Source organism: Staurois parvus, unplaced genomic scaffold (genome assembly GCF_062004578.1).
Source record: "Staurois parvus isolate SC_StPar_1 unplaced genomic scaffold, SC_StPar_1.0 ptg000365l, whole genome shotgun sequence".
NCBI classification, from domain to species: Eukaryota; Metazoa; Chordata; class Amphibia; order Anura; family Ranidae; genus Staurois; species Staurois parvus.
In genome coordinates this window covers 836,916-862,122 of record NW_028318161.1, presented here as the reverse complement: position 1 = coordinate 862,122, position 25,207 = coordinate 836,916, and the positions used below count along the sequence as shown (strand labels likewise).

General features: G+C 44.2%; 1 protein-coding gene across 5 annotated transcripts in view; it reads left to right on the top strand.

Moving 5' to 3' along the window:
* The first annotated feature begins 2,617 nt into the window (after nucleotides 1-2,617).
* CUNH8orf48 (chromosome unknown C8orf48 homolog) overlaps nucleotides 2,618-25,207 on the top strand; it is a 42,502-nt gene continuing 19,912 nt past the window's right edge. For 4 of the 5 annotated variants that reach the window (XR_016313908.1, XR_016313907.1, XM_089685185.1 and 1 more), the window contains exons 1-3: nucleotides 2,618-2,735; nucleotides 18,776-19,080; nucleotides 23,804-23,890. Coding sequence is in view for 3 of the 5 variants with exons in the window: in XM_089685185.1 (XP_089541311.1) it covers nucleotides 18,783-19,080; nucleotides 23,804-23,890 (385 nt within the window). In the remaining 2 variants the exon portion in view is untranslated. The remainder of the gene's footprint in view (nucleotides 2,736-18,775; nucleotides 19,081-23,803; nucleotides 23,891-25,207) is intronic. The other variant, XM_089685184.1, reaches the window with a different exon arrangement.

The following is a 25,207-nucleotide window of genomic DNA, read 5'->3' as shown; positions in this document are numbered from 1 at the left end:
AACCACTGGTGTAGCATCAGGGGTCGCAGTGGCGACCCTGTCCCATGCTCCAGGGGGCCCTAATGGCCTCCCTTTACACTTGGACAGGGGGGGGCAACATATACAGAAATTGATCCTTTTTATTTTCCTCCTACAACTGCTGAAAGCTGGCTTTTCCTCCTTCCCCTATTCAGGGGCTGCAGTAGGAAAATGTTCATTATGCTATTCAAAATAAAAAAATGCGAAATGCTGAACCATTTCATTTCAATGTGGCTTGCAACTGGTTACCAAATCACTTAGTTGGCCCTTGCTCTTCAAAAGGTTGAGCACCCCTGATTTATGGAGTGTTCTTACCTCTTATGGATTCAGAATATCCAAATGTTTTGACCAGATGGGAGCAAGAATTTGATCAAACTGTATTAAACAAACAGAAGTGTAAAACAATTGATTTGATACATACATCTTAAGTAGATTCAAAGGTAAAGGAAATTAACTTTAAAGTGTTACTAAACCCAGGACCCTGCATTCACTATATCTGGTCTCCCACAGTGCATACACATGGAAATGCAATTATTTTAGTAAATATAAACTGCTAAATATCTTTTCTCATCAGCAGTAAATAGCAGTATTGCGACTTCTATCAGGGTCACTGTAACCAGTGCTCTGCAGCTTGTAGAAGAAGTTTTCATTCTGCTCTGACTGTCCTATGAGGCTGCATAACCCCTGGCCCTCTTTCTGGACAGTGCTGATCGGCCCTGTGCTGATCACATGCACCTCCCAAAGAAAAAAAAAAACCTTATAGCAATACACACTAAACTGAGCATGTGCAGAGTGACTCCTAGGTCTCTGTACTATCAGCAGATGGGTTAGGGACAGTAAAAGATGGAGAGGATCAGAGATGGGGTCAGCCTTTTTACACAGTGCATAAGATTAACCCCTTAGGCTCCACAGTGAGTATAACAAGCACGCTTTACTGCATATACAGGCTGCTTTTACTGTTGTGGGTTTAGTAACACTTTAACCATTAGCCGCCCGGCCAATGGCCGTTTGGCGGCTTGAAAAGCGCTGCAGCTTTCCGGGTGCACGCCATTTGGCGTGCTCCCGCACATGCGCGGTTTGCGCGGTTGCAGAGCGACGCAGCAGTGCGATCTGTCACCGCCCGTGCACCTCGGACACGGTCGATGACAGATCCGAGTATCGGCTCCCGTTGCCGGTACCATGTGACCTGCTGTGACCAATCACAGCAGGTCACATGACAGTTGTATACAATAGATGGCTTCATTCATGATGCCATCCATTGTATACTAGTGCCTAGCTGTGAATGGTCACAGCTAATCACATGCACATGTCATGTGATTAGCTGTGACCAAATCACAGCTAAGCACAAAAAAAAAAGAAAAAGCTGAATGAATCGATTTCATTCAGGTAAATGCTTGCTTATAGCAAAGTAATTCTTTGCTATAAGCAAATTGTGTAAAAAAAAAAAAAAAATACTGATCACTTCCCCAAAGTAGTACAGTGTTACTATGGTAACATTGTACTATTTTGGTCATAGTAAAATATGAAAAAAAATCTTTAAAAAAAAAAAAAAAAAAAATGTAATAAAAAATTAAATATAATAAAAAATTAAAAAAAAAATATATATATATATATATATTTTTTTTCTCATACTGTCACCAGTCAGTGTCGCTGTTCACCGCCATGCCAGTTATATGATGACGCTGTACTGCACTGGTGACAGTATGTAAAAAAAATAAATAGTGAAAATAATTTTTTTAATTTTTTCATTTTCCGAAAAATTATGACAAAAAAATACAACTTCAAAAAACTCGCCATGCCTCTTATGAAGTACGTCGGACTGTCTACTCTGCAAGAAGGGGTCATTTGGGGGATATCTGTACTGTTCTGACATTCTTGGACCTCAAGATATTAGATTGGCTGTCAGTACTTCAGGATTGATCAATAATCAGATCTATACCATAGTTTGTGAACTCTATAACTTTCCTACAAACTAAAAAATACATCCTAATTTGGGTTATTTTCACCAAAGATATGTAGCAGAATACATCTCGGCCTAAATTTATGAAGAACAATTATTTATTTGTAAACTTTTATAACAGAAACAAAGAAAAATGTGTTTTTTTTTCAAAATTTTTGGTCTTTTTTTGTTAATTTAGCAAAAAATAAAAACCCCAGCGGTGATTAAATACCACCAAAAGAAAGCTCTAGTTGTGTGAAGAAAATGATCAAATTTTAGTTTGGGTACAGTGTTGTATGACCGCGCAATTGTCATTCAAAGTGTGAGAGCGCTGAAACCTGAAAACTGGCCTGGGCAGGAAGGTGTAAAATTGCACGGTATTGAAATGGTTAAGCTATTTGCCATGTGGTATAAAAAAAGAAACTCTTTGCTTTTAGAACCATTTCAAGTTGGTGACAATCTCTTTAATCTCTCCAGACGGCTGGATTGTTGCAAATGTTCATAATTAAATAAAACATCTATAGCAAATGTGCTTTAATTAATAAGACAGGTCAGCATTACAAGGAAGATCAATAAAGATCATCAGAGTCAGCCCCAACAAATCCTGCAGAACGCTTCTCACTAGGAACTAAATTCCCCGATCTCCTTGCAGCAGGGACCCTTTTCAGCGGTGCACACTGTAACTAGGGAGACGGTGGATTGTTGCCGGGGGAGGAGACTCAATACAGCAGGACTGATGTGTGGAGGGTGACGAGGTAGCTGGGGACCACATCTGATTGTAAGTACTGTAGTCCTGAGATTACAAGTCACATTTGTGTCTGGGTAGTTGATCTGTAACACACAGATGAAGGAAAGCACACAGTGTGCCCACATTCCAGCCTGGCTGAGCTATGCATGTTCTGTGGTCAGTGTGAATCCTCGGCCTCTGTTGTGTGGCTGCTCGGCCTCTGTTGTGTGGCTCCTCGGCCTCTGTTATGTGGCTCCTCGGCCTCTGTGGCGTGGGCGGTGTGGCTCCTCGGCCTCTGTGGCGTGGGCGGTGTGGCTCCTCGGCCTCTGTGGCGTGGGCGGTGTGGCTCCTCGGCCTCTGTGGCGTGGGCGGTGTGGCTCCTCGGCCTCTGTGGCGTGGGCGGTGTGGCTCCTCGGCCTCTGTGGAGTGGGCGGTGTGGCTCCTCGGCCTCTGTGGAGTGGGCGGTGTGGCTCCTCGGCCTCTGTGGAGTGGGCGGTGTGGCTCCTCGGCCTCTGTCGAGTGGGCGGTGTGGCTCCTCGGCCTCTGTCGAGTGGGCGGTGTGGCTCCTCGGCCTCTGTCGAGTGGGCGGTGTGGCTCCTCGGCCTCTGTCGAGTGGGCGGTGTGGCTCCTCGGCCTCTGTCGAGTGGGCGGTGTGGCTGTTCAGTACAGCAAGCACTGCTCAGTGACTTCATCTCCATTCTTAGTCATGATTACTTGTTAAGGCGGAACCAAACCCAGTAACTAATATTTCATTTAAAGTGTAAGTTACCCCTAATGCAGTGGTGCACCGAAACTGAAAGTTCAGAATGCTCTTGGCCGAAAACCGAAATAGACCGCCATTCCATGAATGTGTGCAATTTTAAAGCATGACATGTTGGGTATCTATTTACTTGGCATAACTTCATATTTTCCAAAAAATTGGGGTACATATATTGTGGGGTTTTTTTAATCATTAAAATGTATTTTTTTCCCAAAAAAATTGCGTTTGAAAAATATATTAATTTTTAAAAACTCTGCATTGGCCACAAAGGTCTTGGTTTACTGCCTTCCATAAAATGAGCATAGGACCTCTCTTAAAACTACTCAACAAGAAGATTCTTCTTCAGCAAGGAGTAGAAATGCACCTGCATCTGGAAGCATCGAAACTTTCAGCATGGCTATTGAAGGGGAAATTTTAAGAAGGAAAGGATATGCGGACAGGGTCATTTCTACACTGCTGACTAGAAGGAAGAAAGTGACATTTGCTATTCATGTAAAGGTTTGGAAAAACTTTATTTGATGGCTAAATGGTGTCTTTGAGCAGACCTCTCATTCCAATGATTATAGATTTTTTTTCAAGATGGCGCAGAAAAGGACCATTTACAGTGAAAGAAATAAGTATTTGATCCTCTGCTGATTTTGAATGTTTGCCCACTTCCAAAGAAATGATCAGTGTAAAAATCAAATGGTAGGTGTATTGTAACACGGAGAGGCATAATAGCAACAAAAAATTTAAAAGAAATGCATGTCTAACAAATTATGCACTGATTTACATGTTCATGAGGGAAATAAGTATTTGATCCCCTATCATTCAGCAGGATGTCTGGCTTTCAGGTGTCTTTCATACAGGTAACAAGCTGAGATTAGAAGCAGTCTCTTAAAGGGAGTGCTGCTAATCTCATTTTGTTAGCTGTATAAAAGACACCTGTCCACAGGAGCAATCAAACAATCAGATTCCAAACTCTCCACCATGGCAAAGACCAAAAAGCTGTCCAAGGATGTCAGAGACAAGATTGTAGACCTACACAAGGTTGGACTAGGCTACAAAACTATCGCTAAGCAGTTTGGTGAGAAGGTGACAACAGTTGGTGCAATCATTCACAAATGGAAGAAACACAAAACAACTGTCTCCCTAGGTCTGGTGCACCATGCAAGATCTCACCTCATGGAGTGTCTATGATCATGAGAACCGTGAGGAATCATCCCAGGGATTTTGTCAATGTTATCCAGGCAGCTGGGACTACAGTCACCAAGAAAACAATTGGTAACACACTATGCCGACAAGGATTGAAATCCTGCAGTGCCCGCAAGGTCCCTCTGCTCAAGAAAGCACATGTCCAGGCCCATCTGAAGTTTGCCACTGAACATCTGAATGATGCAGAGGAGGACTGGTTGAAAGTGTTGTGATCAGATGAGACCAAAATCGAGCTCTTTGCCATCAACTCAACTCACCGTGTTTGGAGGAGGAGGAATGCTGCCTATGACCCCAAGAACACCATCCCAACTGTCAAACATGGTGGTGGAAACATTCTGCTTTGGGGGTGTTTTTCTGCTAAGGGGACATGACAACTGCACCGCATCAAAGGGACGATGGACGGGACAATGTATCATCAAATCTTGGGTGAGAACCTTCTTCCCTCAGCCAGGGCATTGAAAATGGGTCGTGGATGGGTGTTCCAGCATGACAATGACCCAAAACATGGGCAAGGCAACAAAGGAGTGGCTCAAGAAGAAGCACATTAAGGTCCTGGAGTTGCCTAGCCAGTCTTCAGACCTTAATCCGATTGAAAATCTGTGGAGGGAGCTGAAAGTTCGAGTTGCCAAACGTCAGCCACCAAACCTTAATGAGTTGGAGAGGATCTGCCAAGAGGAGTGGGCCAAAATCCCTCCTGAGATGTGTGCAAACCTGGTGGCCAACTACAGGAAACGTCTGACCTCTGTCATTGCCAACAAGGGATTTGCCACCAAGTACTAAGTCATGTTTTGTGAAGGGGATCAAATACTTATTTCCCTCATGAACATGCAAATCAGTGCATCATTTGTTAGACAAGCATTTCCATTCGATTTTTAGACTGATCATTTCTTTGTGAGTTGGCAAACATTCAAAATCAGCAGAGGATCAAATACTTACAGTCAGGTCCATAAATATTGGGACATCAACACAATTCTAACATTTTTGGCTCTATACACCACCACAATGGATTTGAAATGAAACGAACAAGATGTGATTTAACTGCAGACTGTCAGCTTTAATTTGAGGGTATTTACATCCAAATCAGGTGAACGGTGTAGGAATTACAACAGTTTGCATATGTGCCTCCCACTTATTAAGGGACCAAAAGTAATGGGACAATTGGTTTCTCAGCCGTTCCATGGCCAGGTGTGTGTTATTTCCTCATTATCCCAATTACAATGAGCAGATAAAAGGTCCAGAGTTCATTTCAAGTGTGCTATTTGCATTTGGAATCTGTTGCTGTCAACTCTCAAGATGAGATCCAAAGAGATGTCACTATCAGTGAAGCAAGCCATCATTAGGCTGAAAAAACAAAACAAACCCATCAGAGAGATAGCAAAAACATTAGGCGTGGCCAAAACAACTGTTTGGAACATTCTTAAAAAGAAGGAACGCACCGGTGAGCTCAGCAACACCAAAAGACCCGGAAGACCACAGAAAACAACTGTGGTGGATGACCGAAGAATTCTTTCCCTGGTGAAGAAAACACACTTCACAACAGTTGGCCAGATCAAGAACACCCTCCAGGAGGTAGGTGTATGTGTGTCAAAGTCAACAATCAAGAGAAGACTTCACCAGAGTGAATACAGAGGGTTCACTACAAGATGTAAACCATTGGTGAGCCTCAAAAACAGGAAGGCCAGATTAGAGTTTGCCAAACGTCATCTAAAAAAGCCTTCACAGTTCTGGAACAACATCCTATGGACAGATGAGACCAAGATCACTTGTACCAGAGTGATGGGAAGAGAAGAGTATGGAGAAGGAAAGGAACTGCTCATGATCCTAAGCATACCACCTCATCAGTGAAGCATGGTGGTGGTAGTGTCATGGCGTGGGCATGTATGGCTGCCAATGGAACTGGTTCTCTTGTATTTCTTGATGATGTGACTGCTGACAAAAGCAGCAGGATGAATTCTGAAGTGTTTCGGGCAATATTATCTGCTCATATTCAGCCAAATGCTTCAGAACGCATTGGACGCCGCTTCACAGTGCAGATGGACAATGACCCAAAGCAGACTGCAAAAGCAACCAAAGAGTTTTTTAAGGGAAAGAAGTGGAATGTTATGCAATGGCCAAGTCAATCACCTGACCTGAATCCGATTGAGCATGCATTTCACTTGCTGAAGACAAAACTGAAGGGAAAATGCCCCAAGAACAAGCAGGAACTGAAGACAGTTGCAGTAGAGGCCTGGCAGAGCATCACCAGGGAAGAAACCCAGCGTCTGGTGATGTCTATGCGTTCCAGACTTCAGGCTGTAATTGACTGCAAAGGATTTGCAACCAAGTATTAAAAAGTGAAAGTTTGATTTATGATTATTATTCTGTCCCATTACTTTTGGTTCCTTAATAAGTGGGAGGCACATGTGCAAACTGTTGTAATTCCTACACCGTTCACCTGATTTGGATGTAAATACCCTCAAATTAAAGCTGACAGTCTGCAGTTAAAGCACATCTTGTTTGTTTCATTTCAAATCCATTGTGGTGGTGTATAGAGCCAAAAATGTTAGAATTGTGTCGATGTCCCAATATTTATGGACCTGACTGTATATCCTCCACTGTAAGCAGCATGCCTAAAGTTCAGATATCAGCACTCTTACTATCTGGAGCCACTGATAAAAATATTTCTACCTCTATAGCAGAATCCAGACCTGCAGCCCCAAAAACCTTCCCATTCTGGAATCTTTCAACTGTGCTTTAGGGGTTCCTAAAACTGGAAACTGCTTATTTAAAAATCCTCACACTCAAAATGGTACTCTTGGTATCCTTAGTTTCAGTGTGCGAGTAAGGTTCAAGCCCTATGTATAGTGGAACTATATTGTGTAATACTCATAGATAAAATAATTTTGAAACCATATTCAGCACTCTTATCCAAGGTTGTGACAGCATTCCACAAGTCCCAAGAGATTATTATGCCTTCAATTTGTGCAAATTTAACCAACAAAAAAGAGGAGGTGTTCTATAATATAGATGTCAAAAGATATATAAATCATTTTTTTTTTAATAATGGTGGATGATGTGTTACCTGTTTGGTAGGCTGATTGGCCATCCTGGAAGATTCCTAGAAATTGAGTTACAAGGTAACTAAAGCTCTCCATACATTGTTCTTCCTTTTTTTTTTTTTTTTTTTCTTTTTTGCCAATGGACTGAATGAAAAAAACTAGTCCCTCATCCAAACATTTGAGGTGGATAAAGGATTCCTCCCCACTTCTCTATTGTATTCTGACAGTGAGGGAACCAATCTCTCACAATCCCCATCAGGCTGTTCCCATTGTCTGTGTGCAGTCTTTTGTCATTAGTTGTTAAGGTGCTGGCGGCCTGCATCCCAGAAACCAGTAAACGTATTGGACAAGGCGGTAACATGTATTATTATAGTTCTGTAAAAGCTGGTAACTCTGGTTTGTCTCTGTACACCAACTTAGAGATTATTTTAATTACTTCCAGTTTGCTCATCTACAAAAAGGTTGTAATTATTTTTGAATTTGTCACTTTCATAGCACCACATTGTGAAGTGGCACAAATAAGAACTACCAATAAAAACTACCTGATTTTGTCATACGAGTTAGTACTCTTAGGCTACGTTCACACTAACGTTGTGTGCAGGCGGCAGAGAGGCGTTTGGGAAGCATTTTTACCGCTTCCCAAACGCCTCTGCCAATTCTGCACATTGCAGCACATGGTGCTGTTCTTACAGGAGCGTTTGCGTTGCGGCAAAATGGACGCCTCTGGTCGAGTCAGGAGGCGTTGAAGCCTCCTGTTCTAGTCTATGGTGCCGCCCCGGCCGGCGTTTGCGGTGCGGTTGCGACGCGGTTGCGGGGCGTTTGCGGAGCAGTAACACCATTCAAACTTCATTATAGGCGTTTGTTGGGTGTTTTTAACACTTGGCAAACGCCTAGCACCCGCCTCTAAACTGCGCATGCGGCGCATTAAAAACCGCTCCGCAAACGCCGGACCAACGCTTGCCAAACGCGTTTGGCAAGCGTTGGTAAAACAGCCAAGTGTGAACGAACCCTTACTGAAACTGTTGCCAGGCTTTCACGAATTAGGCAAAGTACTTTTTAAAGGAACTACAGTATCAGAAAAGTATCACAAATGCTTGGCTGAACTCTCCCTCAGTAGTTTGAAATGGTCAAATCAAAGTCCTGGCCTCAAACCAATTGAAAAACTTTATAGTTAAAAGCAGGCCATTCAACAGCATACAAAAATAAATTCATGGAAGCAAATTTGTATAGAGTCGGAGTACATTCTGTCCCCTGCATGGGTCTGATCCGTAGCTACAAGAAAGTTATATAAAATAAAACCACTTCCTAGATAAATAAATGAATGAATAATAAAATTCAACTCCCCACAGCACCATCAACACCCTCACCCCTGATGATGTATAATTATTAATAAACAGAAAATGCTATATAAAAGTTGAACCCCCAGCAATAACTTTATAAGTTAAGGGGTCTGGGCTTCACTTATAAAGTTATTGCTGGGGGTTCAACTTTTATATAGCATTTTCTGTTTATTAATAAGCTACAAGAAAGAGTTTTGGGTGACATTTTTACCAATAAAGTAGGCCCACTTGTTATAAACTACTGGTATATGTAATCCCTTATATTATGATTTATTGTGATGGAAACATTTCTAACTTTTTTCAATAAAAATCTAATTGTTAAAAAAAAATTCTGATTTACCTTGATTGTTTAAAGTGGTTCTAAAAGTAGAACTCTATTACCTAATGCATTCACTGCATTAAGGTAAAAACATTTTGCCACTTGTTGTTCCCTTTAAAGCAGACATATTTATTTTATATTTATTGTTTCAACCCCTACCCTGCTGCTTTTATAATCAACATACTAAGAAAAATTCTTATACTTGACATATGTCTGCTCCTGGGATGGTCTGCCCACAGGTCCAAGCTTCAGTTAGGGCACTTTCACACTGATCCATAGTAAAAATGCATATGCGTTTTTGCCGTGATTTTACAGCAATTACAGTGTTTTTTTCACAGGACATGTGACTCAAAAACCGTATCAAAAATTCAACACAGGTGCATTTTGTGATGTGTTTTTGCCACGTTTTCAATGTATTTCAAAGGGGTGGTGCTTTTTTGCTGCATTTTATTTAACTGACCAAATATGCCCCAAAAATGTGGCAAGCATGATATTTAACTCTGCAATGGAAGCGCAACAGACCATTGTGAGAACCTACATAGGGAAGCATTTTTCTTCAGATTTTCTTGCGCTTTTTCTAACGGAAAAGCGCTTCAAAATCTTCTCAGTGTGAAAGCAGCTTTATGGTTTGGGGGAATGCGATAATGTGAGCGCTCTAACCATCTAGGTATAGATAATAATTCAGGAGACCATATTAAAAACAATTGTAAATGAAACTACTGTGAATTTTGTACAGGTAGGCTCTTAATACATGGTTTTGGAAAGCAGACAACAGCCCTAGGGAGGATTGCATTTCCTACATGCGGTGTTTCTGCTGATATGTTCAAGTTGCCTCTGTTCTTAGTATAAATTAAAAAAAAATCAAATAGAAGAATGATAGAATTAGTCTGCTGTGCTATGTATCTTCATTGACAAGATAAAAATTAAAACCTCTGAAATGATTCCCTAAGTGCTTTATCTCCTTATTTCACTTGTACAGTAGAATACATAGAGTAATCATCTGCAGAATATTAGGCAGTAAAAAGATGACTGAATGTTTGTGAATGTTTTCAAGTCATTTTTATGTATGGTGAGCCTTCTTGGTTTTTTGTTACTTTCCAGTTCCAAATTGGCTCTAGGAAGTCTGCAGGTTTTCACTTCTTATGGAGTTGATAGGCTCCATTTACATCTATGTGCTCACAGAACACGCAAAAAAATGAATGTCCTACTTCAGTGCCATTAAAAGTTAATGGAACCCCAAATGTGGCCAGCAAACACGTTTTTTGCAGGTAGCAAAAAATGTGCAATGCTTTACACCCAAAAAAGGTGCAGGAGCTTGTTTGTTGCTTGAAGGGCAGCCTTTTCAAATGAATGAAACAAAATGCTTAATATGACGTGTGGTCATGTGACAAGGAGACGTGAATCTAAGTCTTTAATAGGCTGCTGGTACCAACTCAGCTGGAGAGACAAAAGTCAGGAAGTAATCAGGATGGTTATGAAGTCATGTTTAAAAAGTACAAGCTAGAGTGCCAATTAAAATACTAAACAGAATACCAGATTACCTTCATAGATGCACCTGATTTATCTTTCATTTTTTTCCTAGTCTATGCATGTGCATTGATGACTGCAGTGTGCCAATTCATGTACCTGTCTTTTCCTTCCATTTGCATCAGTAAACAGTTGCATTTGAAGGTTCTTGCTGAGATTACGATCTAAGAGCTAAACTTAAAGTCCATCTTTTGTTCCACTGGCCGAAAAGCTGGCCCAAGTGAACTATGTCCCTCACTAACATCTGAGTCTGCTGCATGTGCTTTATAAACTGTATGTAATGGAGGCTACATACAGTGGGGATCGAAAGTTTGGGCACCCCAGCTAAAAATTTGTATTAATGTGCATAAAGAAGCCAAGGAAAGATGGAAAAATCTCCAAAAGGCATCAAATTACAGATTAGACATTCTTATAATATGTCAACAAAAGTTAGATTTTATTTCCATCATTTACACTTTCAAAATAACAGAAAACAAAAAAAATGGCGTCTGCAAAAGTTTGGGCACCCTGCAGAATTTATAGCATGTACTGCCCCCTTTGCCAAGCTGAGACCTGCCAGTGTCATGGATTGTTCTCAATCATCGTCTGGGAAGACCAGGTGATGTCAATCTCAAAGGTTTTAAATGCCCAGACTCATCTGACCTTGCCCCAACAATCAGCACCATGGGTTCTTCTAAGCCAGCGGTTCTCAACCTGGGGGTCGCGACCCCTTTGGGGGTCGAACGACCATTTCCCAGGGGTCGCCTAAGACCATCGGAAAACACATATTTCCGATGGTCTTAGGAACCGAGACACCGCTCCTCTGACTCAGTCGATGTGTGGGCGGGATGACACGCTGCCCTGTCACCTGGCCACACCTCCGGGATCCCTCAACAACTCCGCCTCCTCGCCGCTGATTGGCCACCGGAACTGTAGCTCAGGAGAGGCACACAGGCGGCCAATCACCGGCGAGGAGGTGGAGCTTGGAGAGGAGGAGCCGAGCGGCAGCGCGCGTAGATCTAAGAAGATCGAGGGAACTGCCGGAGTAAGTGAAGAGGAGAGCGGCCAGAGAAGGAAGACAGCTGACAGGTAAGTGAGAGAGCGAGCCTAGGCTGGAGCAGGGGTCAGCAAGGTAAGTATCATTGGTGTCAGTGGGAGGAATAGTGCCCCATCATTTGTGTGACTAATACCAACAATGGGGCACTATTTCTCCCACTGACACCAATGATGGGGCACTATTTCCTCCCCCCCCCCGCACTGACACCAATGATGGGGCACTATTCCTCCCCCCCACTGACACCAACGATGGGGCACTATTCCTCCCCCCCACTGACACCAAGAATGGGGCACTATTCCACCCCCCACCGACACCAACGATGGGGCACTATTCCCCCCCCTGACCCCAAAGATGGGGCACTATTTCCCCCTCCACCACACTGACATCAATGATGGGGCACTATTCCTCCCACTGACACCAATGATGGGGCACTATTCCCCCCACTGACACCAATGATGGGGCACTATTCCCCCCACTGACACCAATGATGGGGCACTATTCCCCCCACTGACACCAATGATGGGGCACTATTCCCCCCACTGACACCAATGATGGGGCACTATTCCCCCCACTGACACCAATGATGGGGCACTATTCCCCCCACTGACACCAATGATGGGGCACTATTCCCCCCACTGACACCAATGATGGGGCACTATTCCTCCCCCCACCGACACCAACGATGGGGCACTATTCCCCCCCCTGACCCCAAAGATGGGGCACTATTTCCCCCTCCACCACACTGACATCAATGATGGGGCACTATTCCTCCCACTGACACCAATGATGGGGCACTATTCCTCCCACTGACACCAATGATGGGGCACTATTCCCCCCACTGACACCAATGATGGGGCACTATTCCCCCCACTGACACCAATGATGGGGCACTATTCCCCCCACTGACACCAATGATGGGGCACTATTCCCCCCACTGACACCAATGATGGGGCACTATTCCCCCCACTGACACCAATGATGGGGCACTATTCCCCCCACTGACACCAATGATGGGGCACTATTCCCCCCACTGACACCAATGATGGGGCACTATTCCCCCCACTGACACCAATGATGGGGCACTATTCCCCCCACTGACACCAATGATGGGGCACTATTCCCCCCACTGACACCAATGATGGGGCACTATTCCCCCCACTGACACCAATGATGGGGCACTATTCCCCCCACTGACACCAATGATGGGGCTCTATTCCCCCCACTGACACCAATGATGGGGCTCTATTCCCCCCACTGACACCAATGATGGGGCACTATTCCCCCCACTGACACCAATGATGGGGCACTATTCCCCCCACTGACACCAATGATGGGGCACTATTCCCCCCACTGACACCAATGATGGGGCACTATTCCCCCCACTGACACCAACGATGGGGCACTATTCCCCCCACTGACACCAACGATGGGGCACTATTCCTCCCACTGACACCAACGATGGGGCACTATTCCCCCCACTGACACCAACGATGGGGCACTATTCCCCCCACTGACACCAACGATGGGGCACTATTCCCCCCACTGACACCAACGATGGGGCACTATTCCCCCCACTGACACCAACGATGGGGCACTATTCCCCCCACTGACACCAACGATGGGGCACTATTCCCCCCACTGACACCAACGATGGGGCACTATTCCCCCCACTGACACCAACGATGGGGCACTATTCCCCCCACTGACACCAACGATGGGGCACTATTCCCCCCACTGACACCAACGATGGGGCACTATTCCCCCCACTGACACCAACGATGGGGCACTATTCCCCCCACTGACACCAACGATGGGGCACTATTCCCCCCACTGACACCAACGATGGGGCACTATTCCCCCCACTGACACCAATGATGTGGCACTAGTCCTCCCACAGCAAAATTACAGTTATGAAGTAGCAACAAAAATAATTTTATGGTTGGGGGTCACCACAACATGAGGAACTGTATTAAGGGGTCGCGGCATTAGAAAGGTTGAGAACCACTGTTCTAAGCAGTTGTCTAGAAAACTGAAACTGAAAATAGTTGACGCTCACAAAGCTGGAGAAGGCTATAAGAAGATAGCAAAGCGTTTTCAGATGTCAATATCCTCTGTTCGGAATGTAATTAAGAAATGGCAGTCATCAGGAACAGTGGAAGTTAAAGCAAGATCTGGAAGACCAAGAAAAATATCAGACAGAACAGCTCGCAGAATTGTGAGAAAAACAATTCAAAACCCACGTTTGACTGCACGATCCCTCCAGAAAGATCTGGCAGACACTGGAGTTGTGGTACACTATTCCACTATAAAGAGATACTTGTACAAATATGGTCTTCATGGAAGAGTCATCAGAAGAAAACCTCTTCTACGTCTCCACCACAAAAATCATCGTTTGAACTTTGCAAATGAACATATAGACAAGCCTGATGAATTTTGGAAACAAGTTCTGTGGACCAATGAGGTTAAAATTGAACTTTTTGGCCGGAATCAGCAAAGGTACGTTTGGAGAAGAAGGGGCACAGAATTTAATGAAAAGAACCTCTGTCCAACTGTTAAGCATGGGGTTGGATCAATCATGCTTTGTGGTTGTGTTGCAGCCAGTGGCACAGGGAACATCTCACGAGTAGAAGGAAAAATGGATTCAATAAAATTTCAGCATATTTTGGATGGTAACTTGATGCCATCTATGAAAAAGCTGAAGTTAAAGAGAGGATGGCTTCTACAAATGGATAATGATCCTAAACACACCTCGAAATCCACGGGGGATTACATCAAGAGGCGTAAACTGAAGGTTTTGCCATGGCCTTCACAATCTCCTGACCTCAACATAATTGAAAATCTATGGATAGACCTTAAAAGAGCAGTGCGTGACAGACAGCCCAGAAATCTCAAAGAACTGGAAGACTTTTGTAAGGAAGAATGGGCAAAGATACCTCAAACAAGAACTGAAAGACTCTTGGCTGGCTACAAAAAGCGTTTACAAGCTGTGATACTTGCCAAAGGGGGCAGTACAAGATATTAACTCTGCAGGGTGCCCAAACTTTTGCAGACGTCATTTTTTTGTTTTCTGTTGTTTTGAAAGTATAAATGATGGAAATAAAATCTAACTTTTGTTGACATATTATAAGAATGTCTAATCTGTAATTTGATGCCTTTTGGAGATTTTTCCATCTTTCCTTGGATTCTTTATGCACATTAATACAAATTTTTAGCTGAGGTGCCCAAACTTTCGATCCCCACTGTACAGCATTGTGTTCCGGTCTGAGCCAAGACCTTCTTGTATCAGACCTGGAACACAATAGAGTCTGTTGGAGCTGTGCCCAGCCATTCAGAGAAACTGATGTATTGTATCAATTAGTCAGAGGTTGTGAAATCATCAATCCACCTCTCTGACAAGCTTGGCCCCAAAAAACTATGTAAAGTGGAACAAAAGATGGAGTTTAGCTTTAAATTACTACAGTCAGTAGTAAAGTAGTAATGCTAGTGGCCTACATCTGAGTTCTATCTATCTATCCATTCAGTCATATCCGACCCTTGGCAATTGCATGAACCATTACTCGTAAGCAACTTTTTCCATGAATTCTCTTAGCAATTATTTACAGGGTAGGTTGCCAGGTCTTTCCCCAACCCCTACCATGCAGGAGATCCCGCATGGCCAGGGATGAAACTAGGACAATTTAGACAGGAGCCAATTACCTACCAGCATATCTTTGGAGTGTGGGAGGAAACCAGAGTACCCGGAGGAAACCCACGCAAGCACAGGGAGAACATGCAAACTCCAGGCAGGCGGTGCCATGGTTGGGAATTGAACCCATGACCCATTTACTGCACAGAAGACATGCTAATCACTAAGCCACTGTGCCGCCCACATCTGAGTTACTGGGCACAATTCACTAAGCAGTATTTTACCACATTCGAGTATGCGGTAGTATACCGCATATCATTTAAAAAAAAAAAAGTTTGAATTCACTAAAAAGTGCTACTAAAATACTACATGAGTTGTACAAGAGTTATTAAGTCATGCATTATTTTAGTAGTAAAAACCATGTGTTATAGTTTCAGCTGTCAGCGGGGTTCCCCACTGATAGCTGAATGTAAAAGAAAGAATTGCTGGCAATTAAAAAAAAAAAATGAAAAAAAGCCCTTTGGGTCTGGTATGTGTTTTGAGGGGAATCCCCACTCCAAAAAAAAAAAATGGCGGTGACATCCCGCGTGTGACCCCGCCCCTTTTGACGTCATTGACTGATGCATGCTGGGTTGATGATATCACAAGGGGTGTGGTCACACATGTGATGTCACCGGGTTGCCCCACCCCTTACATATTTAAGACCTGTCAAGTCAGCAGAGCAGTCAAATGGCATGAGCCAGCATTGAGAGCGGAGCCTTTCTTTTTCTTGTCAAAGACTGTCTCCTGTCTTTTTTTCGCACTGCACATTTTTTTGTGAATGGGTAGCAGTACCATGTACCACATACTCATTCACATGGGGGGGGGGGTGTGCCGGGATCTGGAGGGTTATTAACTGTTTAGTGTTTTTTGTAGGAGGGTGTACTAATGGGTGATTTTTTTTTTTTTTTTTTATACCATATTTTTTATGCCTATACTGGATTTCTTTTTTAAAATTAGGAGGTCAAAAATGGTCACCTACATATTTCTGTTGTGACTGGGCTTTCTTTAACCAGTTCCTGCCTGGCCAACAACAAAATGACGACTGAGCAGTACTCTCGATGATGCGGGTGGACGTCATAAGACATCCTCTTGGATCGTGCCTTACAGATTGTTTCTAGAAGAATAGTCTGGTCATGTGTTTGCATCCTTTATTGCAAGATGTTTGTTGCTATTAAGGCATGCTGTTTGATGATGGGAGACCAGCCCTGCATTGTTCTGAAACATCAATCCACCTACCAGGAGCAGATTTTTCTGAGCACAGTTGGTGTAGGAGGCTGTTTAAAATACACTTCAAAAGGGACCCCTTATTTGGCAAGCAATCAGCAGCAAGGGACTTGATAGCCCAGTTTAGGCAACAGATGTTTATTGCATTGTAGATTGCTTCAGATGGTTCTTGCTTTCAAAAAAAAAAAATTAACTGAGTGCTTTCAGAACAGAAATGAGGTGATGCACATAGTGTCAGATATAGAGTTACAGATTGCAACATCGTATGTACAGTGCTTTGTCATTTGGAGGCTTGTACTCTCTCTGACTGCACTATGGAATCGTTAGAGAAACCTGGATGCTCTGAGTTTGGGGAGCAAGAGATTGGCTGCAACCCAGTAAATAATATTCTGAAGTCTGCTGCCATGATCCCAATTTCCTTACAGTTTTCCGTTCAGCTTCTTCTATATTTGCTTTGTTTATCAGGGATTGAGATTGGAAGAAGTATTTTTCATGCTCATGTATTGTTCATGATGCCCAAAAGGAACCTCCTGTTATTTAGGAGCCGCTAATCTGGATTGAGGAAGAGATTTACACTATTACTTTGCTTAATTCACTGTTTAGCCACATTTTCAGGTCTGAAGGAGCCAAAGCTTCTTTTATTCCTAGGAAGGTGGTGGTATTTCTCCTCCAGCACCTGGATACTCAAGACAATTGCAGAAGGTTACAAACTATAGAACTACAATGTCACAAGTACTAAACAATTCAGATGATGTGTTTGTGAACTACCTGTGCAATCTATTGGTAGTGGCAGGAGAGCATTCAACCTGACAATGTTGTCATTCCTTGGTCTGCTCTACATTTGAAAACTGGTTTGGCCACCAGGAAAAAAGTGTTTTTTTTTTTCTAAGGACAGCCTTTAAGTAAGCCAGATTTGAGAATGTTTTCTTAACTGGTATTGAAGAAAATAGTTTTTTCATGGATATCCTACACACCAGCCATTCTAACCTAGATTGAAACGAAGCCCTGGTAACATGTGGTAGTTCTCTTTGTTGCATCATTTGCTACACCATTAAGCTGGTGGACCCCAATAAATGGAAATTTACAGGATTATTTACACTCTGAAAGTCATGTTATATTGTTGGGGCTTGAATTGGTTGCTCAGCAGCTTTACTCTTCTTTTACCTTAAAAATCAATTGTATCAATAGATTCTTGTGTCTTAAAACTATCTTATTTACAGTATACCTCTGATATCTGTTTGCTGGGCTGGGGTCCTGAAACTTTTTGCCTGTGGAGGGCTACTGTGGAAGTTTGGCATTTTCTTTACTTTCTATGTGTCTTGAGACTTGCAATTTGCCAGCTTTTATTTGAGATTCTGAGAACAGATCAAGAGAAGAAATTTCATATTATGCATGCTGGAAGGATTCTTCTGCAATACCAGGTTAATCAGTAGTGAAGAACAGTAGATAATTTCTTTTTCTTTTTTTAGTTCAAAGGGGTACATAAACGAGAGTAGGCCTCCAGATCTAAAATATAAATTACCTCAGAATCAATGTGGTTCTCTTGTGAGTTTGTATAGAAAATACTTACTGCAATTAATGCCACTTCTCTGATGCTCTTTGACAGCACTCATGTATAATACTCCTAATATTTTTACATAAACTTTTCTTTTCCCCAATCATCTTCTAGGACAGCAACATGAGAGATGATTCATGGTTCCTCTCTGTATAGAAAACGCAAGCAAAATAGTGAAAAACCCTTCCCACCCTTCAACTCTCAGTTTTGATTGTGTTTTCTTACTGTCCAGGAGCAGCAAAATTGTTGTTGTTGTTTTCTTGTCCTGAACTGATGGTTTTTAAGTCATTGGCCCCCTGATGCAGGTCTGTTGTGCTTGCCCTATTTTGACCTTTGCACTTTAATCAGAGGGTTCCCCTTTCATGGCCCCTGTGTATGGTGGGAGTAAAACTGTTTTTTGCTTGTAGTAATATTGTGTTTTTATTTTGCAGAGCAGTAATGAATCATCCCCCTGGCAGTCAGGGAAGTCCTGATTATGAAGAAGCACTGGCACAGAGCAGGTCTGGGAGAAGCACAGCAAACTACTCAAGTGATTCATTTGAATCCACTTCAGAGGAATCTTGCTGGAATTATGAAAGTGATTCATTTGAATCTTTTACCAATGAACCTGTTCTGGACTACGAAAGTGATACATTTGAATCATATTCACACATGAAATCTAATGAAGTTTTGTTTTCTGAAACCACCAGCATCACATCAGAAGCATCTGAGGAGGTCTCACACAGGAATGATACAGGTACCTTAAAGCTTCAGTAAAAGCTGCTCCAAATCTAATTTTGATAATAAGTAAAATATATTTAACAAATCTACCATTGCTTCCTTGGTATTGTGTGAATCAATTAATGACAGTTCACAAGTATTACTAGTCACTTAAAGGGAACATGTACTGAAAGCAATCTAGAAACTGTTTTTTCAAACCTCCTTCTCAAAATACTAGTTGCCTGGCTGTAATGCTAATCCAGTAAAAGCAATGCTTTCCGAGTCACTGACCCAGAAAAGCATGCAGATCCCAAAAAGTCATACTGAAGGTAAATCACCTGATCTGCATACTTTTGAATTGGTTATTCAGAAAGTTCTGTTGCAGTTGATTTAATATGACAGCTATATACACTATATTGCCAAAAGTTCTGGAACGTCTGCCTTTACACGCACATGAACTTTAATGGCATCCCATTCTTAGTCCGTAGGGTTCAATATTGAGTTGGCCCAACCTTTGCAGCTATAACAGCTTCATCTCTTCTGGGAAGGCTGTTCACAAGGTTTAGTAGTGTCTATGGGAAGGTTTGACCATTTTTCTAAAATCGCATTTGTAAGGCCAGGCACTGATGTCGGATGTCGGCCTGGCTCACAGTCTGCGCTCTAATTCATCCCAAAGGTGTTCTGTCGGGTTGAGGTCAGGACTCTGTGCAGTCCAGTCAACTTCCTCCACCCCAAACTCGCTCATCCATGTCTTTATGCACCTTGCTTTGTGCACTGTAGCACAGTCATGTTGGAACAGGAAGGGGCCATCCCCAAACTGTTCTCACAAAGTTGAGAGCATGAAATTTTCCAGAATATCTAGGTATGCTGATGCCTTAAGAGTTCCCTTCACTTGAACTAAGTGGCCAAGCCCAACCCCTGAAAAACAAGCCAACACCATAATCCCCCTCCACCAAACTTTACACTTAACACAATGCAGTCAGGCAAGTACTGTTCTCCTGGTAGCCACCAAACCCATACCTATCCATTGGATTGCCAGACAGAAAAGTGTGATTCATTAGCAGAGCTGCAGCCTCCTCTGTTGTTTACCTACCGTACATCTTTTCAGTCTCAATATGTGACCTATTCATACCTATGTGGGGTTGAGACATGGCCAGCCCTAAAGATGTTTTTCTCAGGCTGTAAACAGCAGAGCTGTGCTTGTGGATTATTGTAATTGGGATCCTGAATCTTCTAGCAGTTATATAATATTTCTAAGTCTTGGTATCAAGAGATCCATGAATTTTCCATTTTTGAACTAGTGATTGAACAGTACTGACTGGCACGCCACACTTTTCAGATATATATTTGTAAAAAATGTTGAAAACCATTTATCATTTTCCTTCCACTTCACAATTATGTTCCACTTTGTGTTGATCTATCACACAAAATCACAATAAAATACATTTACGTTTTTGGTTGTAACATGACAAAATGTGGGAAATTTCAATTGGTATGAATACTTTTTCAAAGCACTGTGTTACATAATAGGCTGAATGTCTAAGTCAGCGGTTCTCAACCTGGGGGTCGCGACCCCTTTGGGGGTCGAACGACCATTTCCCAGGGGTCGCCTAAGACCATCGGAAAACACATATTTCCGATGGTCTTAGGAACCGAGACACCGCTGCAGTCTCCGGCGATGTGTGGGCGGGATGAAACGCTGCTGTCACCCGGCCACACCTCCAAGATCGCTCAGCAGCTCCGCCTCCTCGCCGCTGATTGGCCACCGGAACTGTAGCTCAGGAGAGGCACACAGGTGGCCAATCACCGGCGAGGAGGTGGAGCTTGGAGAGGAGGAGCCAAGCGGCAGCGCGCGGACATCAAAGAAGACCGAGGGAGCGAGTGAAGAGGAGAGCGGCCAGAGAAGGAAGACAGCTGACAGGTAAGTGAGAGAGCGAGCCCAGGCTGGAGCAGGGGTCAGCAAGGTAAGTATCATTGGTGTCAGTGGGAGGAATAGTGCCCCATCATTTGTGTCACTAATACCAACGATGGGGCACTATTCCTCCCCCCACTGACACCAACGATGGGGCACTACTCCTCCCCCCACTGACACCAACGATGGGGCACTACTCCTCCCCCCACTGACACCAACGATGGGGCACTATTCCTCTCCCCACTGACACCAACGATGGGGCACTATTCCTCCCCCCACTGACACCAACGATGGGGCACTATTCCTCCCCCCACTGACACCAACGATGTGGCACTATTCCTCCCCCCACTGACACCAACGATGTGGCACTATTCCTCCCCCCCACTGACACCAACGATGTGGCACTATTCCTCCCCCCCACTGACACCAACGATGGGGCACTATTCCTCCCCCCACTGACACCAACGATGGGGCAGTATTCCTCCCCCCACTGACACCAACGATGGGGCAGTATTCCTCCCCCCACTGACACCAACGATGGGGCAGTATTCCTCCCCCCACTGACACCAACGATGGGGCAGTATTCCTCCCCCCACTGACACCAACGATGGGGCAGTATTCCTCCCCCCACTGACACCAACGATGGGGCAGTATTCCTCCCCCCACTGACACCAACGATGGGGCAGTATTCCTCCCCCCACTGACACCAACGATGGGGCAGTATTCCTCCCCCCACTGACACCAACGATGGGGCAGTATTCCTCCCCCCACTGACACCAACGATGGGGCAGTATTCCTCCCCCCACTGACACCAACGATGGGGCAGTATTCCTCCCCCCACTGACACCAACGATGGGGCAGTATTCCTCCCCCCACTGACACCAACGATGGGGCAGTATTCCTCCCCCCACTGACACCAACGATGGGGCAGTATTCCTCCCCCCACTGACACCAACGATGGGGCAGTATTCCTCCCCCCACTGACACCAACGATGGGGCAGTATTCCTCCCCCCACTGACACCAACGATGGGGCACTATTTCCCCCCCCCCCGACCCCAATGATGGGGCACTATTCTCCCCTCCACCACACTGACATCAATGATGGGGCACTATTCCTCCCACTGACACCAATGATGGGGCACTATTCCTCCCCCCACTGACACCAACGATGGGGCACTATTTCCCCCCCCCCCCCCCGACCCCAATGATGGGGCACTATTTCCCCCCCCCCCGACCCCAATGATGGGGCACTATTCTCCCCTCCACCACACTGACATCAATGATGGGGCACTATTCCTCCCACTGACACCAATGATGGGGCACTATTCCTCCCCCCACTGACACCAATGATGGGGCACTATTCCTCCCCCCACTGACACCAACGATGGGGCACTATTTTCCCCCCCCCCCCCCGACCCCAATGATGGGGCACTATTTCCCCCCCCCCCGACCCCAATGATGGGGCACTATTCTCCCCTCCACCACACTGACATCAATGATGGGGCACTATTCCTCCCACTGACACCAATGATGGGGCACTATTCCTCCCCCCACTGACACCAACGATGGGGCACTATTTCCCCCCCCCCCCCCCGACCCCAATGATGGGGCACTATTCTCCCCTCCACCACACTGACATCAATGATGGGGCACTATTCCTCCCACTGACACCAATGATGGGGCACTATTCCTCCCCCCACTGACACCAACGATGGGGCACTATTTCCCCCCCCCCCCGACCCCAATGATGGGGCACTATTCTCCCCTCCACCACACTGACATCAATGATGGGGCACTATTCCTCCCACTGACACCAATGATGGGGCACTATTCCTCCCCCCACTGACACCAACGATGGGACACTATTTCCCCCCCCCCCCGACCCCAATGATGGGGCACTATTCTCCCCTCCACCACACTGACACCAATGATGGGGCACTATTCCTCCCACTGACACCAATGATGGGGCACTATTCCTCCCACTGACACCAATGATGGGGCACTACTCCCCCCACTGACACCAGTGATGGGGCACTACTCCCCCCACTGACACCAGTGATGGGGCACTACTCCCCCCACTGACACCAGTGATGGGGCACTACTCCCCCCACTGACACAAGTGATGGGGCACTATTCCTCCCACTGACACCAATGATGGGGCACTACTCCCCCCACTGACACCAATGATGGGGCACTACTCCCCCCACTGACACCAATGATGGGGCACTACTCCCCCCACTGACACCAATGATGGGGCACTATTCCTCCCACTGACACCAATGATGGGGCACTACTCCTCCCACTGACACCAATGATGGGGCACTACTCCTCCCACTGACACCAACGATGGGGCACTACTCCTCCCACTGACACCAACGATGGGGCACTATTCCCCCCACTGATACCAACAATGGGGCACTATTCATCCCACTGACATCAGTGACGGGGCACTATTCCTCCCACTGATACCAACAATGGGGCACTATTCATCCCACTGACACCAATGATGGGGCACTATTCCTCCCACTGATACCAACAATGGGGCACTATTCATCCCACTGACATCAGTGATGGGGCACTACTCCTTCCACTGACACCAATGACATGGCACTACTCCTCCCACTGCAAAATTACAGTTATGAAGTAGCAATGAAAATAATTTTATGGTTGGGGGTCACCACAACATGAGGAACTGTATTAAGGGGTCGCGGCATTAGAAAGGTTGAGAACCACTGGTCTAAGTGGACATCGTATGCTAGAGAACACATGTGTCTGCCAGTTTTATTGCCTAATAAAAAAGGTCATATATCCAAACCTCTAACTGTATATCGTTGTGGACTTCTGTAGGGAATGGCATAATTGAGAAATGGATCACAATGCTTGTAAAAAGAAAACGTCAGTCAGCAAATTCTTCAAGACCTCAGCTCAGTGCAGGTGAGTGAAACCTTCACTGTGAGAGCCCTACATTTGAACATCTGTTTGCATTTGTGTTCATGCCACAGGAGAAAACAATTGCTGCAGAATGAAGATGTGATTAAATCTGGTCTTTTCAGCCAGCGACTTTTTTTATTAAGACTGTTGGCAGCAAGCACAAGGACATAGCTCTTACCTACTCTACCTAATCAATTATATGTAGATTTATTACACATTACAGTGAATTCTTTTTTATGAAGGTCATCATTTGGGCTCTGCTTGATATTTAAAAGAAAATGAAAAGATTAAATATATTTAAATATGGTGACATGAATGGTTCAGTATTCGTTTTAAAATACTGCTGAGTATGTTTGTGTTATAGCATTGCATCTTATGAAAAGCTGTTATGTAGAAAGCAGAGTGCCCTTCCTTCTCTGAATAATGTTTAATTTATATAAGTGTAATGCATTATATTTAATATAATATTTTATTTATGTAGGGTGTGTATATATTTACAGTTGTGTTCAAAATAATAGCAGTCAGACATCACTAACCTGATCAATCACTGTTTTTGGTAGAAATGATATTTCTACATGGCAAATAATTTACTAGCAGGTGTAGTAGAGTAATAGAAATCCAACAGTCATGACATGCATGCTGCTGATTCTGTGTAATTGAATCACTAATTGAAAGGGGCATGTTCAAAATAATAGCAGTGTGGAGTTCTATTAGTGAGGTCATTTTATTCTTTGAAAAACAGGTGGCAATTATTGCCCTTATTTAAGGAAGGAAGGAAGGCAGCAAATGTTGTACATGCTGGTTACAGTGCATTTCTCTCTGAAATTCTGAGGAAAATGGGGTGTTCCAGACATTGTTCAGAAGAACAGCGTACCTTGATTAAAAAGTTGATTGGAGAGGGGAAAACATATAAAGAAGTGCAGAAAATGATAGGCTGCTCAGCTAAAATGATCGCAAATGCTTTAAAATGGCAACCAAAACCTGAAAGACATGGAAGAAAGTAAAAAAATTCTATTCGAATGGATAGAAGAATAGCCAAAATGGCAAGGACTCAGCCAACAATCAGCTCCAGGAAGATCGAGGAAGGTGTAAAGTTACCTGTGAGTACTGTTACAATTAGAAGATGCCTATGTGAAGCCAAGCTATCTGCAAGAAGCCCCCGCAAAGTCCCACTGTTGAAAAAAAGACGTGCTGAAGAGGTTACAATTTGCCAAAGAGCACATTGACTGGCCTAAAGAGAAATGGCGCAACATTTTGTGGACTGATGAAAGTAAGATTGTTCTTTTTGGGTCTAGTGGCCGGAGACAGTTTGTCAGACGA